The sequence below is a fragment of the Nipponia nippon genome, unplaced genomic scaffold, assembly GCF_047370975.1.
Source record: "Nipponia nippon isolate SJK-2023a ecotype South Korea unplaced genomic scaffold, ASM4737097v1 scaffold_1, whole genome shotgun sequence".
NCBI lineage: Eukaryota > Metazoa > Chordata > Aves > Pelecaniformes > Threskiornithidae > Nipponia > Nipponia nippon.
In genome coordinates, this window is record NW_028262290.1 from 142417247 (window position 1) to 142432035 (window position 14789).

Here is a 14789-nt window from a genome sequence, read left to right on the forward strand (position 1 = left end):
CGTTATCAAAACTCATAGACCTGCATGTTTTCAGCAGCCAACAATAAAAAAAAAAATAATGAATCGCAGCGCTAATGAAACAATATAATAGGCTACTCAGACAAACAACATTCAACATCCCAGATGGTGGTTGCCAATATCAACCATATACTTATATCACTGGAACTATCAAAAGGATTTTGTTCTTAACCAAAGAGATGTTTCTGTTTTATTTTTCACATATGTATCACTTCATACAGGGTAAAAGATCATTAGCAACTAAGCCATCTTTGTTAAGAGATCTAAGCAACAGTCTTAAACTGCTCTACAAAATCAGATTAAAAGAACTGCTTCTTTTTTTTTTTTTTATTTTATTTGTTAGACTAAAGACCACACTGGTACATCAACCATTATTCAGATAGTCATCAAAATACTAAAATACTACAGGAAAGCACATTTAAAGAGAGTACCTTGTTTCTGAATTATATTTACAGTCTTCAACTTATGGTTATAATTACACCGTACTTCTAATAGCAGGTATATGCAGCATAGTTGAGTAAAATCCTGTAGCCTTAATAATCTGCAGCCTAAGTGAGAGGCCTAAAATTGAACCAAGCTAAGCACTGATTCTTGCTCAAAGGGACAGATAGCTCAGCTGGCCTTTGCGACAGACTGGTACTTTGCACTTTTACACGCTCCTAACAGAGAACACCACAATGCTGCAAAAACAGAAATTCACCTGACGTGAAAATGATTCGTTTGGAAAGATGGTATTAAAAAATTCAGAGAGAGAGAGAGCTGTATTATGAGGAACAGTATTGCATCAATTATGTTTCCAGATATTTATCCTACGAAACAATGCTATTCCAAATCATGCAATATAATATCTAACTTTTACAAAAAAAAAAGTACTTGGAAGCATTGCAGATAAGCATTTTTATACACAATTTTCCGATGAAGTTCTTGCAAAATGTTTGAGGTTTTTGAATTGTATTCCGTTTTCCCAAATTTCCCCCTTTTGCAGTTGTCTGGAAGGAAAGGGCTTTTTATTTTCCCTCCAAGACCAGAAGGACACTGCAAAAAAATGACCTGCAGCTACCCCCAGCATTACCTACTTATATTTCAGGCTGCAGTGCTCAATGTCCTGTACCTAAACTAACCAAAAGAGTACAGAGCAGAAATTTTGGAGGGTCAGCACTGATGCTCAAATCAGATGCAGGGCCTGATTTGTTAGTATGCTGGTTATGCTACAAAGAAAAGCAGCCAAGCAAATCCAGCATGTTTCGGGTTGAATTCAACTGGAAGACTAAGCCATGTGCAGCTGCACACAGTGTACATTCACATTTAGGATCTTACGCCTGATTTACAAAAAGTACTCAAGTTTTGGGTTTTTTTTAAAGGAGACAAACATTACAGTGCAGGACACATCTGTGTGTAAATTCCTTAAAACCGTGGTCAAAAGTTTTAAATCAACTGAGCCTAAAAATTACTTCTATTTAAACAGACAAGAGCATCCCAGGTAACATGACTTGGTACCTCATACCTCTCCACTACACCTATTTAAGCATTAGCCATAAAATACAAAAAATTCTCTTTACTCAACAATTTTACATTTGTCCTAAGCCATAATTCTGGCACTTTGGCATACATATATATCCCTTTTTTGAGACTAACATCCCAGCTTTCTATTGAATGGTATCAGGATATACACATGTATGTTTGCAAAATTGAGCCCTTTCATCCCCCTCCAATACACAGAACGACCTATTATTTTGCTATCCAATTCCTAAATATGAATAGACTAAGGAAAATATGTCAAGTGGGAACCCTCAGATCTCTTTCCTGTTTGGACCACTTCATTACAGATAAGGCAGTAATATTCTCGGCTCCTAATCTGTGCTTAAAAAGGCATTCTGCCTGGTTAGAAATGAAATTTTTATTTTTTTTAATCAAAGTTTTACTACAGATGTCACTAATAGAGCTGACTAAAATATTTATTCAAGTAGCTTTTTCATTTAAGTATCCAATTATAGACTAATGCAGCATTACAAAACTAAAGAAAAAAGTGTTTAGATGTTTTAAGTGTCTCCCATATAATGAAGAGGGATAGCAAACTATTTCCCAAATTGCAGGCTGCAGTGAACACACAGCGAGCAGCTTTGTTTGGAGTGGAAATGCTGCCCCAGTTAACAGTGAATGAACCAACACTGTTGGTTTCCTCATAGGGTGAGGAAGAAAAAGGACAGAGTTTATGCATGTGTTTCACATCCATTCCTATTTTCACACTGAGATTTACTTTTATTTGATACTGCTGGAAACCATAATATAAAGGTCACAACAACTTGTAATGCCTTAAGATCTTGATGGGAAACAGGATACCTTTAATTCATTACCACAGAGTAAATCATCAAGAGTAATTATTCCTACAACCTCAAGCTCATTTCTCCGTACTCCAGCTGCCAGGAGCACAGATTTAAGGTTATGCCTTTTGACTCATTCTCCTCCTGGAAGCTGCTGCACCCTCACTGAGAATGGGCAACACGCTAAAAGCTTTCATTGGCGGGACTGGCAGGAGAGCTCACTCCGGATGGTACAAAAGAGGTGCTGGTTTCAGCTGTCTTGTCCTCAGGGGCAACCCCACACAGTGCCCCAGGGCTCAGCTCCACAGCAGCAAGGCTGACCTGCCACCCTCCCCAAGCAGCTCGAATCACTTGTCCGATGCCTGCTCATGCTTGGTAAGAGCAAACCAGAAACAACCAGAAAACAACCAGAAACCCAACCCGTTAGCCACCACCTGTCCCATATGCAGCAAAACATCTTGGCTGGTATCGTTCTCTTTCCTGGTTACAGCACCTCTGCAGTGGAGCTCAGCTCTATTCCAGCTGGATCACTAGTTGGGATTGCCCATGTTCTCACACTATTAGATCTCCTTTTGTGAAAACGGATGTTGTTTTTCCTTGCATTTGTAATCTTAAAAGGCTTATAATTTTTGAAGATATCTGGTGTAGAAATGTACTTCAGAGGATTTTACCAAAAAAAATTTAAATATATTCTGAGGCAGCAGAAGACTTTGCAAACTAATTTGCATGACATTTCTTAATGAAACACCAAGACAGATCTCACTCAGCACATGCAATTACTTTAGAAAATGAAAGAACAAATTTACCATTTCCCCAACATTTTCTCAAGTTTTTTTTAAAAATGAAGCCTCACACATTAATTCAAACTCACAATTACAAATTGCTCGTAAAGGTAAGAAACTCAGACACTTTTACCTTTCCTTTTATTTCTGGATTATAAAGGAGGCAAAGACTGACTGAGATAATGCAAAAATATGAAACTTTCCAAAACTTAAGTTTTAAGCTTAAAGGGATCTAAATAAAGGGCTATGGAAAGGATCTAAATAATATGAAGTTCCATGTGACTGCTGAAAACTATAACCATTTCAGCCTACTTTATTATTGCACTCCCCCTTTCATACAGATTTTTTTTCAGCTTCATGGCCATGAATTTTGCTGTTCAGATTTCTCCACATTAGTTTATCTTTTGCAACCATTTCTGTTAAAAAAAAAAAAATGCCTTGTTACAGCAAGATTATGGTACCAATTTTTTTTAACAAATGCTAATATTAAAATCAAATATAGAAAATTCACTTTTAAGTATAATTTCTTCTTTTAAAGTATTTTACTCCTTCCAGTCAAATATATGGGAATAGATATACACAGAAGTTTGTGTTTGTTGAGTCACAAGAGTCCAATATTCTGCCTAGGATGTGGTTGACTGAAATACACATAGCAAGTGAGACATATCCAGAGCACGTCAAATGTACAGTGCTTGCATCAGCCACTGACACATCTGACAAGCAGCAGACTCGCAAGAAATTCCTCTATATTTTAGAAAGCTGGTGCAGTCCTCCAATTTGACCCAGACAAGATTTCTCAACAGAAAAGAGTACTAATTTTAGCTGAATTTCAGCTGATTTTAGCTGAACGCACGTATTTTGATAAATGTTTATTCAAAGCTACTTTTTGAAGATCTAACATTACAATACTTCTACCACTATTAATTTTCCTTTCTTACTCCTCCTTACTGCTTTTTAACCCTCTAAAACACCAACATAGAATCACAGAATCATTTAGGTTGGAAAAGACCTTTAAGATCAGCAAGTCCAACCGTTAACTTACCACTGCCAAGTCCACCACTAAACCATGTCCCTAAGCACCACATCTACCCGTCTTTTAAATACCTCCAGGGATGGAGACTCAACCACTTCCCTGGGCAGCCTGTTCCAATGCCTGACTACCCTTTCGGTGAAGAAGTTTTTCCTAATATCCAATCTAAACCTCTCCTGGGGCAACTTGAGGCCATTTCCTCTCATCCTATCGCTTGCTACTTGGCAGAAGAGACCAACACCCACCTCGCTACAACCTCCCTTCAGGTAGTTGTAGAGAGCAATAAGGTCTCCCCTCAGCCTCCTCTTCTCCAGACTAAACAACCCCAGCTCTCTCAGCTGCTCCTCATAAGACTTGTGCTCTAGACCCTTCACCAGCTTTGTTGCCCTTCTGTGGACATGCTCCAGCACCTCGATGTCCTTCTTGTAGTGAGGGGCCCAAAACTGAACACAGTACTCAAGGTGCGGCCTCACTGGTGCTGAGTACAGGTGACAATCACTTCCCTGGTCCTGCTGGCCACACTATTTCTGATACAACCCGGGATGCTATTGGCCTTCCTGGTCACCTGGGCACACTGCTGGCTCATATTCAGCCGGCTGTCGACCAAAATATGTTACAACATAACGTGACTGTGATAAAAGGACAATCTTTGCTGTGTCTGCAAATTGGTTATTTACTGAATTTGTAAATTTTTTGTTTAATTAATTAAAGCCTTCAAATCTTTTCTATGAAAATTTTATCATGATTTGTTGGATATAAGCCAAAGGGAGATTTCCTCCCTACAGCCACACAGACTTATATATACTGAACATCAGTGGGAATACTTAGGCATAAAGAAGCCCATTGCTCAGTGTTAGAGCTTTGCATATGCTACTAAAAAAGAAATTTCAAAGCTAAGAAAAAAATAAAACACAGGTGCATGTGTGACCAAGATTGAACTATTTAATGGGCAAAAGGTTAAATAGGCAGTAAACAACCAGTCAGCAAGAAATTGATACCACTGCAAAGTCACTGAAAAGTGAATTTTCATGCTAGGGAGAAATCTTCCAGACAACTGAAATAGGAAAGATAGATGAATTGCTAAGACAGAAGAGAGTAAAGGTCCTCATGCCTCTGAAGAATTGAACATAGTCCCAAGTCACTGTGAAAGTCAGCACAGGTTGTGGTGGATCATGTTATCCCCAAGAGGACATTGGCAACTGGAGCACAGAACAGTGCACGTCTTTCCCTTCAGAAAACCCACTGGGAATTTTACTTGCTTGTCTTTATGCTTCACTTTCCTTGAAAACAGTTTCCATTAAGGTAGTTTTCTTATTATTAGCCTACATTAGTCTAAGAGCACCACTGAGCACAGGGAGTGAGCTTCTTTAGCAGCACAGCTTACAGAAAGCCAGATTAGATACTTTTTCCCCTCTGGTTAAGGAAACACAGATCACAGTAACAAGGACAGAAAGAATATGCCAAAATGCTGAATACAGAAATAGAAGCAGCTAGTATTTCAAACTGACGTGAGAGTATTAAAAATAACAGAGAAAATGAAATGAAACTGTCTTTTCTGGCCAGGTCATTTCAAACAGCCATTTCATTGATATAAACTGTAGAAGGGATAACAGGTTTAATCCAAGATCTTGCAGTATGAGTCCTTGCACTACATTGCCACATGAATACCTCTCTTTCTCAGAAATTTTCAAAATCTATGTAGTAAAGAATGCTTTAATGGAAAATTACACTGAAAACCACCTGACTATTCTTATAGAAGCTGTGTGGGTTATGTTCGCATGCAGTTTTCATAACTGCAAAACAGCTTGTGAATGTCACACTTAACCAGCACACTCCCGAGCCTCAGTTTTAAATAGATTTTTTTTTTTTTTTTTAACTGCAGGATATTAAACTTCAATATAAAATTATCCTCAAGGGAAAAATACTATGGTCACAGTACCACTGTAAAATATTGAAAATCAAAACTAAAGATCTGTTTTGTTATATGCCTCCAAAGAAATAAATCCATTGTTAGAAAAACTTGAAAGTAAAAGGTAGGCCAAGAGGCCTAAGTGACATTAAATCACAAGAACTGAAGATTTTTTTATTTGCCCCACCAATCTATATTTTGCCTTCTTTGACACAATGGTAAAGCTTCTTTTACAAAACCATATGCAAGTTTCACAGTAATCAGTCCCCTTTCTTAAGGTTTTATGCTATGTACAATAATTTCTTTTTTAAACCTTGTAAGCTGGACTGTTTTCTAGGGCAATGTTCAAGAAAGACAAAGATCTTCAAGAATCCAAACTGAGCAATAATCTGAACTGTACCACTACCTGATCTCGTCCGGTTGCTGACATTTTTCTAACCCTAACGCACAGCCATAAATTAAGAGCAACCTGAGCAGGAGTGACCATAGAGCTCTTTGTGAAAGGGCTGGATGCAGTTTTTAAAGCTGTTTACTTGTTCTCCAGGCTATTAAAGCACAGGAGCTGGACCAACTGCCATATTTTATTTGCCTCATTATCTAGAGAGTATCCTCCAGGTTAACGATTATTAAAGCTTCCCTTGTGCCAGGAAAGAAAAATCCGCTCTCTACACTGAACTCTGAAATTGTCTTACCTCAATAAAAAGTATCAATCAGGAAGGATGCAGTTACCTTAGTAATTAATAGGTTCCTAAAACTGGAGAAGGTTGCATACACCTGAAGAGGAAGACAGGCGAGAACAGCACACCAAGTGCTTAGGCAGAAAGAAATGATGCCTAACTTCTTTTAGACAAAAATCTGACTTTAGTGTCTACTTTAAAGTTAGATTTCTTATGCAACTGATTTACAGCATCTTAATAGGATCAGTTCATGCTTTTTGCTTGCAGTTTTTTGGAGGAAAGTTGCATATAACAGGACTGAAAATCAGTAGAAGTTACAGAAACAGAAGAGAGGCCGCTCTCCCAAAAAGAGTGCAGTCAATGCAGCAAAGCATTGCTTATTGAATTATTTTTACCCAAATGAATTTTTTACATTTATGTGAGTTGGTAGAAGATGAGTGTTCTGCTACATTTAGTTTTTAAAAACTAACTGAAAGGTAGTACATATACCTTAGCATGACATTTGAATTCATTGCCATGGATCTTAAGCCATTCAAAGAGAACAAACTGATGCGTATCACTGCGTAACTAAATCTTAATCAGATGGCTAGCTTATAATACTTGCAATATTCTATTTACATACTGTGCAAAAGTACTATTTTAGTGTATAAAATGTGTACACTGAATACAATAAAACTTCACCTTGCACTGGAGAAAAATAAATAAGGCCACATGCCTAAAGAGCATGGATCTCAAATACAACTTTCAGCGAATTAGAGTCAAAGCATCTTCCAAAGCCAGTGTTATTTTGGGAAGAGTGGCATGTGTTTGTTTTTGAGTTGTGCTTTTTTTATTTTGTCCAGTTTATTTTGTAGTTTTACTGTTCCTTCAGTTAGGGAGAAAAGAAAAGCAAGTTTCTTCCCTTGGTAGGCAAAAGACTCAGCAAAAGATTTTTAGAAAGATAGATATAGACAGATAGATAGACAAGTACACACAAATACAGCTACATGTATATAATATATATACATGTATGTATACACATACATATTGTGTTGGGCTGGATCAGAGCAAAGGTTTGTCCATCAAGTTCCCTTCTGCTAACAGTGGCCAACAGGTGATGCACAGGTTGGCAAACACCTACTTCACTACCTCCAAGGTGAATGTTATCCATTATTCTGATGTGATAAAAGGATAAGTCTGTTCTGCTGGAAATTTCATGCCCTAATAACACCCAATTTCAGTCAGCTTAACTAGTCTGGAAATCACGCTCACAGATGTTTTCTTATGTTTAAAAGAAAGGGGGAATAAAATGCAACACAATGTGACTGTTTTACATAATGGGTATGTAAATGTCAGGTGGAAAGACTGAGTATAAAAATTAAGTTTGTCTTCTAAGAACAAAAAAAAAAAATGCTAACTTCTGTCTGTATGCTACTGCACTAATTAACAACACAGGATTTCTACCAGGTTGCAACGAGGTGTGACATTAACTGAAGAAAATTACTTCATGTTCAAGAGCAAATGATTTATTTTCCAAGTGACAGTCTGTGGGCAGGAACACAGAGTTCCAGCTTCCCCAAACCTCTGTGTGTGTCATCTTTCTCATCACAAGGTGCAGAGCATTTCAAAGGTACAGAAAACACAAAATGGGTAATGTGCCACCTACGGAGTATAATTCGGTGATCTTCACCAAACACACTGAAGCTGATACCTGCCAGAGAGCTGATAAAGCTTCTGAAACTAATCAAGAGAGAAGCTAATGCCCCAGGGCATTATAACCAAGTTATTTCAGGTTGCATCTTGAAAAATGTTATTTCTGAGACAAATAAAAGACTTTCACCTTAGCAGAAGCAGCGATATGGAGACTGCAAGTCTCAGCCACGTACCTTCTGTAAGACATCACTTCCCCACCTGATGGCTACAGAGGACTTTAAATGATGAAAGGGAAGAGTCTAAATGGAAGCCTATCTCTAACTCAGTTCCTCTACTAATCAGGCGTAGAAAGTGCAAATTGAAGGTAGCATACATCTATTAGAAAATCTTAAAATAAAACTTACAGAAAGCAGAGCCAAAACTGAAACACAACTACACAACTGTAGCCAGTACGACCCACTGGACATAGCATGCTCAAGAACATTTACAGAAACTGAAATGCCTGTTCAGACTGGTATAATCTATACAGCAGGCAAATTTCCAGAGAATCAAGTTATAACTCAATAAGGGAGAATATGCAGCAGTCTTCTGACATGGAAGAAAAAGAAGTAATGATCAGAAGAGGAAGTAGAAAGGGCATCTGTTATACAACATTAGGACTAGCAAAAAAATGAAACCCAAAACCCTTCATCAGTTCAAGTGTAATTCAAAACCAGAGAATGACAAATTCCAGCAACTAACCACACAGACATATGCTCAATGAAATGTGCATCAGAACATCTCCTGCCTGAGGCAACATATTCATGCTTTGGGGGAAGGAGGGCAGCTTGATCATAGATCTGCCTTGGATGTCTGAACCTAGGTCTTCTGGGCAGGACCAGGTGTGACCTGTGATTAGCAGAGGGCTAACACCACCTTTTGCTGTGAAGTTCTGCTCTTCCCTCTTCATTGACATGAATGCTGACATTATTCCTCAGGTTATTCCTTCCCAGGTGCTCCTCAGATCACTCCTTGGAAGGAGTGAGGAAGAGTCAAAAATTACTAACAATGCCTCCAAGCAGAAGGAAGAACTGAGTTCACCAAACAGAGCTATGAAAATGAGGGACAATTACGGGAACTTGAGAAATGAGAATTGTATTTCAGGAAATTCCTATGCACCTACTTTAACACACGAGACGTCTCCAGCAAGTCTGTATGAGTCAGCATAAGAGTATACCAAAAGCGTATGTTTAGCTAGGGCTCTAACCAGCAGCATACTAGAAGAGGAAGCGTTAACATCATTTACATAAGAAAACACGGGGATCATAGGAGATTGGATGGATGCAGCAGAGTACCAGCCCTCTGGAAAAGAACAAGATACCAATAACACAGTTTCAAAAAAAGTCTGCTTCAAAATTCGGGAAGCAAAGCAAATAAACCCCTTCCGTTTTAATAGAAAAGTAGTACATAAAGCATTAACAGAAACTAGTAACAGTTTCCAAGAGGAACAAGATAAGAACAGCAGAGATAGGGATTGAGTTAATAACACAAAAAAAAACTTAAGGAAAGACTTTCAAAAAAAGTCATTTAAATTGACAGTTGTGGTGCCAAACGATAATCAGGCATAACACACAAGTAAACATGGTGCAAACCGCTCCATCCATCCTTAATGACTGTAAAAGTTTTATGGTAAGAACTCCTTGTTATGGACTCATCTGGAACACATTGGAGACATCTTTGGCAGCAGCTATATAATGCCAGGCAATGATGAAATTTCTTTTTGCTACAGATGGTTACATTTTAAAACTGTAACCTTTTCTAAAAAGGATAGTCCCCTGGAGGCATGACATCTTATCCGTTAAATTCACATGGGTTAAACAAAGCTCATCTACAGGAAATGAATCTTTGTCATTTCTTCTTAGAAGTCTGACAGAATTCAGTCAGACTTCTGTAGGGAGGACAGAAGATGTCCAGAAGATAGAGCAAAACAAAAAAAAGAAAGAAAAGAAAAAAGGCAAACAACCTTTTAAATTATTTCACACCAACTAAGATTTGAAGTGTTACATTCTGCTTAGATCTGTAGTCTTCAACTCAAAGGTCACATTATTATGGATGTTTCTTGTCAAGTATAACAGAAATAGTTTTTCAATAATTTTGAAGGTCTTTTGGGGGAAATCTGTTCTGGGCATTATTCATGAATGATATGACATTTTATTTATCTAATTTCTTTCAAAATACTTGAGAATAAAACAACACTGATGATGTATCACCAAACTCTTCTTAGTTGTTTCTCTCTCTCTCTCACACACACACACAGTTTCTGACATGGAAATAAATTATTATTATTACAGTTATAGTAATTATTATAGTTATTTTTACTTCTTGATTTTAAAAAGAGAATTTTAAAATATAAACAAAATCTGTCAAATCTGATTTGTTTCTCTAAAACCTAAATCTAAAAATCAAAGAGGCAATTCATGTGGTTTCCTAAACTTCATGGGAAAGAATTCCTCTTCACAAATAAGCAACTCTCTGCAAAATCTGCAACATAAACATTACAGCAGCTGTAATGCCATACCAGCATCAGGAGAGGAAAATGCTTAGAAATCCCATAAAATACCCTAGCTAATATCTGAGAGGAATTTCAAAATATATTATTTTTCAAGTTTATTTTCTCATTCTATTTCATACATAACTCTACAAATATATATGGAAAACATCTTTAATAGCATCCATGAGCTCTTTGTTTTGTTTCCAAGTAATCAATTCCTTCTTAAGCAAGAAAACATTTATTTGGTGTTGTTAATTTCGCCATTCGGTACACGCACAGGTGTCAGGACTGTGGACTTACAGAGCTGGGGCTGGAGTGCCGCCTGACTTTAGGTGATTCCTTCCCTGCAGATGAAGTTTTGAAGTTAATGCAAGCGTTGTTCTCTGAATGAACCCTCTTCACTTGATTAGTTGGTTTCTCAAACGGATCAAAACTACTCTGCGTCCTCTGAACTCGGACTTTTTTATCCTCAGGAATTGTATCCAGAGGTTTGATCACTGAATCCATTCCCTGGCAGTTCCGTGTAGACATCTTTGTGACACATATCTGAAAGGAAAAAACAGCATTCATTGACTCTAACAGGCTTAAAGTCCATGTCAGTCTGTACCTCAGCCAGCATCAAAAAAGGCACTGGACTTCATACACATTTATCTTCTATTTCTACATTAAAATTGCAAACAACACATGCATTTTACATAGGACACATACACCACAGTCATAACAATAAAAAACCTGTCTTTGTACAGTGTACTAAAAGATCCTGACAAAGACAAAAGATGAACATACATAAAGTTCATACATTTGTGTTTTCTCGTACAATCTGTTCTTGGCTACAATGCCAATTCTCTTCTTTCTCCAATCTAGCCACCGATATCCACAAACAGTATTGATTTCAATTTGTTTAAAATTGGATGAGACTAAACTTAAATAAACGATGGTAGTTTGTGTGTGCACTTTGGTGCTGGCCTGCCAAAGATCCAATACTGGTATATTATTGCATTTTTAAATAATGCTTATACAGTGTTATTATTATTATCACCATATGTCTCAGAAAATCAAATCAGTAAATCAACTCCCAGGCACTGAAACGTGAGACTGCAGCGTAATGGCACACTAAAGCACAGAAGTTCAATTCTTTGTTACTGTGAAGCATGACTCTGCCAAGCACCGAAGACTGCAACTTGCTGCTTGAGCTACCAAAATACGCTATTGCTAGTTCAAAAGAACTAAATGAGCAGAACAGCGAGTTTTGATACTCCAGTCTTGTGAGTTTGTATTTTTAATTTTAATACATTCCAACGCATAAGACATTTTTTTAAATCACACAGTTGGTGAGGGGTTGTATTTGAGGCCTCAGCTTCTGTTTTCACCCATAAGAGACTAGACTTTTACTTGGGAAGAAAAGAAATAATTTTAGCTTTCAGGCTACAAAGGAAAGCTATTAAGTGTAATGCAAGCAGATCCAAGAGGCTTCTTAAATCATAAGGCAAATCAAAATAATCTACAATGCACTTTTTCCATGATATTTGCAAGTATTTAAGGATAGACAGTGTTAATTTGCTGTCAACCATACTGTTCACATACATACAACTAAAGAAACATAATGTTCCATTCAAGCACCTACAATCTAAGCATTTTTGAAAACTTGCTTCCATAAAATAGTTAACATGAAAATAATAGAAAGAAATATTTACCATTACCATTTAATCAGAACTCTTCCCCCATAACCCGAAGTGTCTCCAATACAAGCTTCTCCAATAAATTATTCTTTGCCATTTCCCTGGAGGAATCCTGTGCCTTGAAATCCAACTTATTTCAATTGTTTATAGAAATACTGAGTGATTATACCTTGTGTTTTTTAAGTTTTGTGGGTTTGATGATCCACTGTAACAGTAGATCAAAGATTTCTGTCGTACATTAAAAATTTAAAGTACATTTCCTGCCCAGTGCCAGCTGGCCAGAAAATCATACACCAGGTCAACGCTAATGAAGGACATTACTAGCATTACAAACCAGGCTTTACAAGGGTTCACATTTCTTCTCATTAAAGTGGTTTCTCCAAGTCTAAAACTTAAGCAAGTTTTGACTGAGAAAAGGAACAGCCCCCCTTCATTCCGAATGATAATTCCCTCTCAGGCCAAAATTAAGGCAATTATGTAATTTTGGTTTATAACTTTAGAGAGAAAAGATGTATTACTTCAGAGAGAAAAGATAAAGAGCTGCTGCACAAAGAATTTTTAATTAGCCTTCTTGTAAAATTAATTGGCTTTTTTTCCCTAAAACAACTTATATGCACAGACGTGCACCCACACACTTCCCACTGTCCTCTCCAGATCTGTGTTCTTGCAATGCTTGCTACCAACAAAGATGTTTTAGCATAATGTAAACTGAAATTACTATTAAAATAGCAGCGCTTCCATTTTGCTTAATTGGCGTGGATGCAAATAAATCAGTAAGTATTTCTCAGCCTATGAAATCCTATGATCTAGAAACCAGGGCAGGAGATGATAGGGAGGAAAGGTTCAAAACCTGTACTTGTCTTCCATTCAAATTACCAAAGGCCACCTGTAGACAGTTAAAATGTTTGGAATCCACAGCTATAAACATACTATAGATAATAATGCCATGAGTGCTGCTTCTAGTTTCTTTTTCCACTAGAAAATCTCCATGTCTAGCTCTAATGTGGGCCAAGTAAGAATTGCATTAAAAAAAAAAAAAAATCAAGACATCTGTTACTATTGATTGTTTCTACTCGAAGCAGTAATAGTTTGGAATTAGATGTTGAAGGGAGTCACTTTCACCTTCAGGTCACTTGACTGAATCTGGAGTAGGATAAAAATCCCCACAATCATCATCTAACAGCCAGCTTCAAACTTGCAAATGACTAAAACCAAGACGTACACCAACCGGCCCCCCGCTCAGAAGGCAAACACCTCAGTGGATGCACAGGCTGAACACCAGTGTCACCAGTGGAGAAGACTGAAGACTGCAGAGAAGTGCAAAAGCAGAGGCCGCTCCCTGCCCTCCTCTGCCTGCTCTGCAACTGCAGTGCTTCTCCTGCCAGCACTGGCAAGGGGCTTCATTCATCACTCCTCTCTCACCTTTATCAATAGCTCCCTAGGAGAAATAAAACATTCTCTCCAAGTGACGGCTGACCACAGTGCACTGTGAAGCCAACAGAGCTGAGCTTATGCTGTTGTTGAAGGGTACACATTTCCAATCCGTCTACCCTGCCTATAAAACTCTGAAGAGAAATAATATTTGAGCGGTTGTTTTACATTCTGTCATTGATAGGCTAAGTCCAACTTCATGCTGAAACTCTGCTCTGTGAAATCTGAAAGAAGCAGCTCTAAAACATCAGTACTGAGCACTGGCTATAACTTCAAAATTACACAGCTTAAGGTTGCAGTAAACTCATTGGTAGTTTCAGGTTTCCCTCCATCAGCAAGAGCTAAGCTAGCACAATAGCCTTACTTTTGCCCCGGGGGCAGCTGACCTGCCACTCCTGTCCTCCAGCTAATGGTAGAACTTATTCTATAGTGACTTATCATGCAAAAAAGCAACAGTGTTCTGAGCAAGACTGATGCATAACATATTTTGGAGATCTTGCTGCCCATAAAAATGATGTTAGATTTCACCAGCATCACCAGTTCGCTTTTAGGAACCCTACAGGTCTGAATTTTTCTATTACACTAATTCAGCCCTTTAAGTACCATTTTTCCCTTGTACTGCATAACAAAAGTGATTCTTATAAATTTCAGCCTCTCAAATGATATATACGAATACTTAGCATCAGGAGCTCTTAGACCTGTAAACCACTGTCTGCCACCTGGTAGTTCCTTGCTGGCAGTCAGCAGAAGCCAAACCTACCCTCTTACTTCCAGCTTTCT

General features: G+C 37.8%; 1 protein-coding gene across 6 annotated transcripts in view; it reads right to left on the bottom strand.

Moving 5' to 3' along the window:
* CDK14 (cyclin dependent kinase 14) overlaps positions 1-14789 on the bottom strand; it is a 344587-nt gene that overhangs the window by 245471 nt on the left and 84327 nt on the right. For all 6 annotated transcript variants that reach the window (XM_087775266.1, XM_087775259.1, XM_087775285.1 and 3 more), the window contains one exon: positions 11200-11445. In XM_087775266.1, the coding sequence (XP_087631392.1) occupies positions 11200-11445 (246 nt within the window). The remainder of the gene's footprint in view (positions 1-11199; positions 11446-14789) is intronic.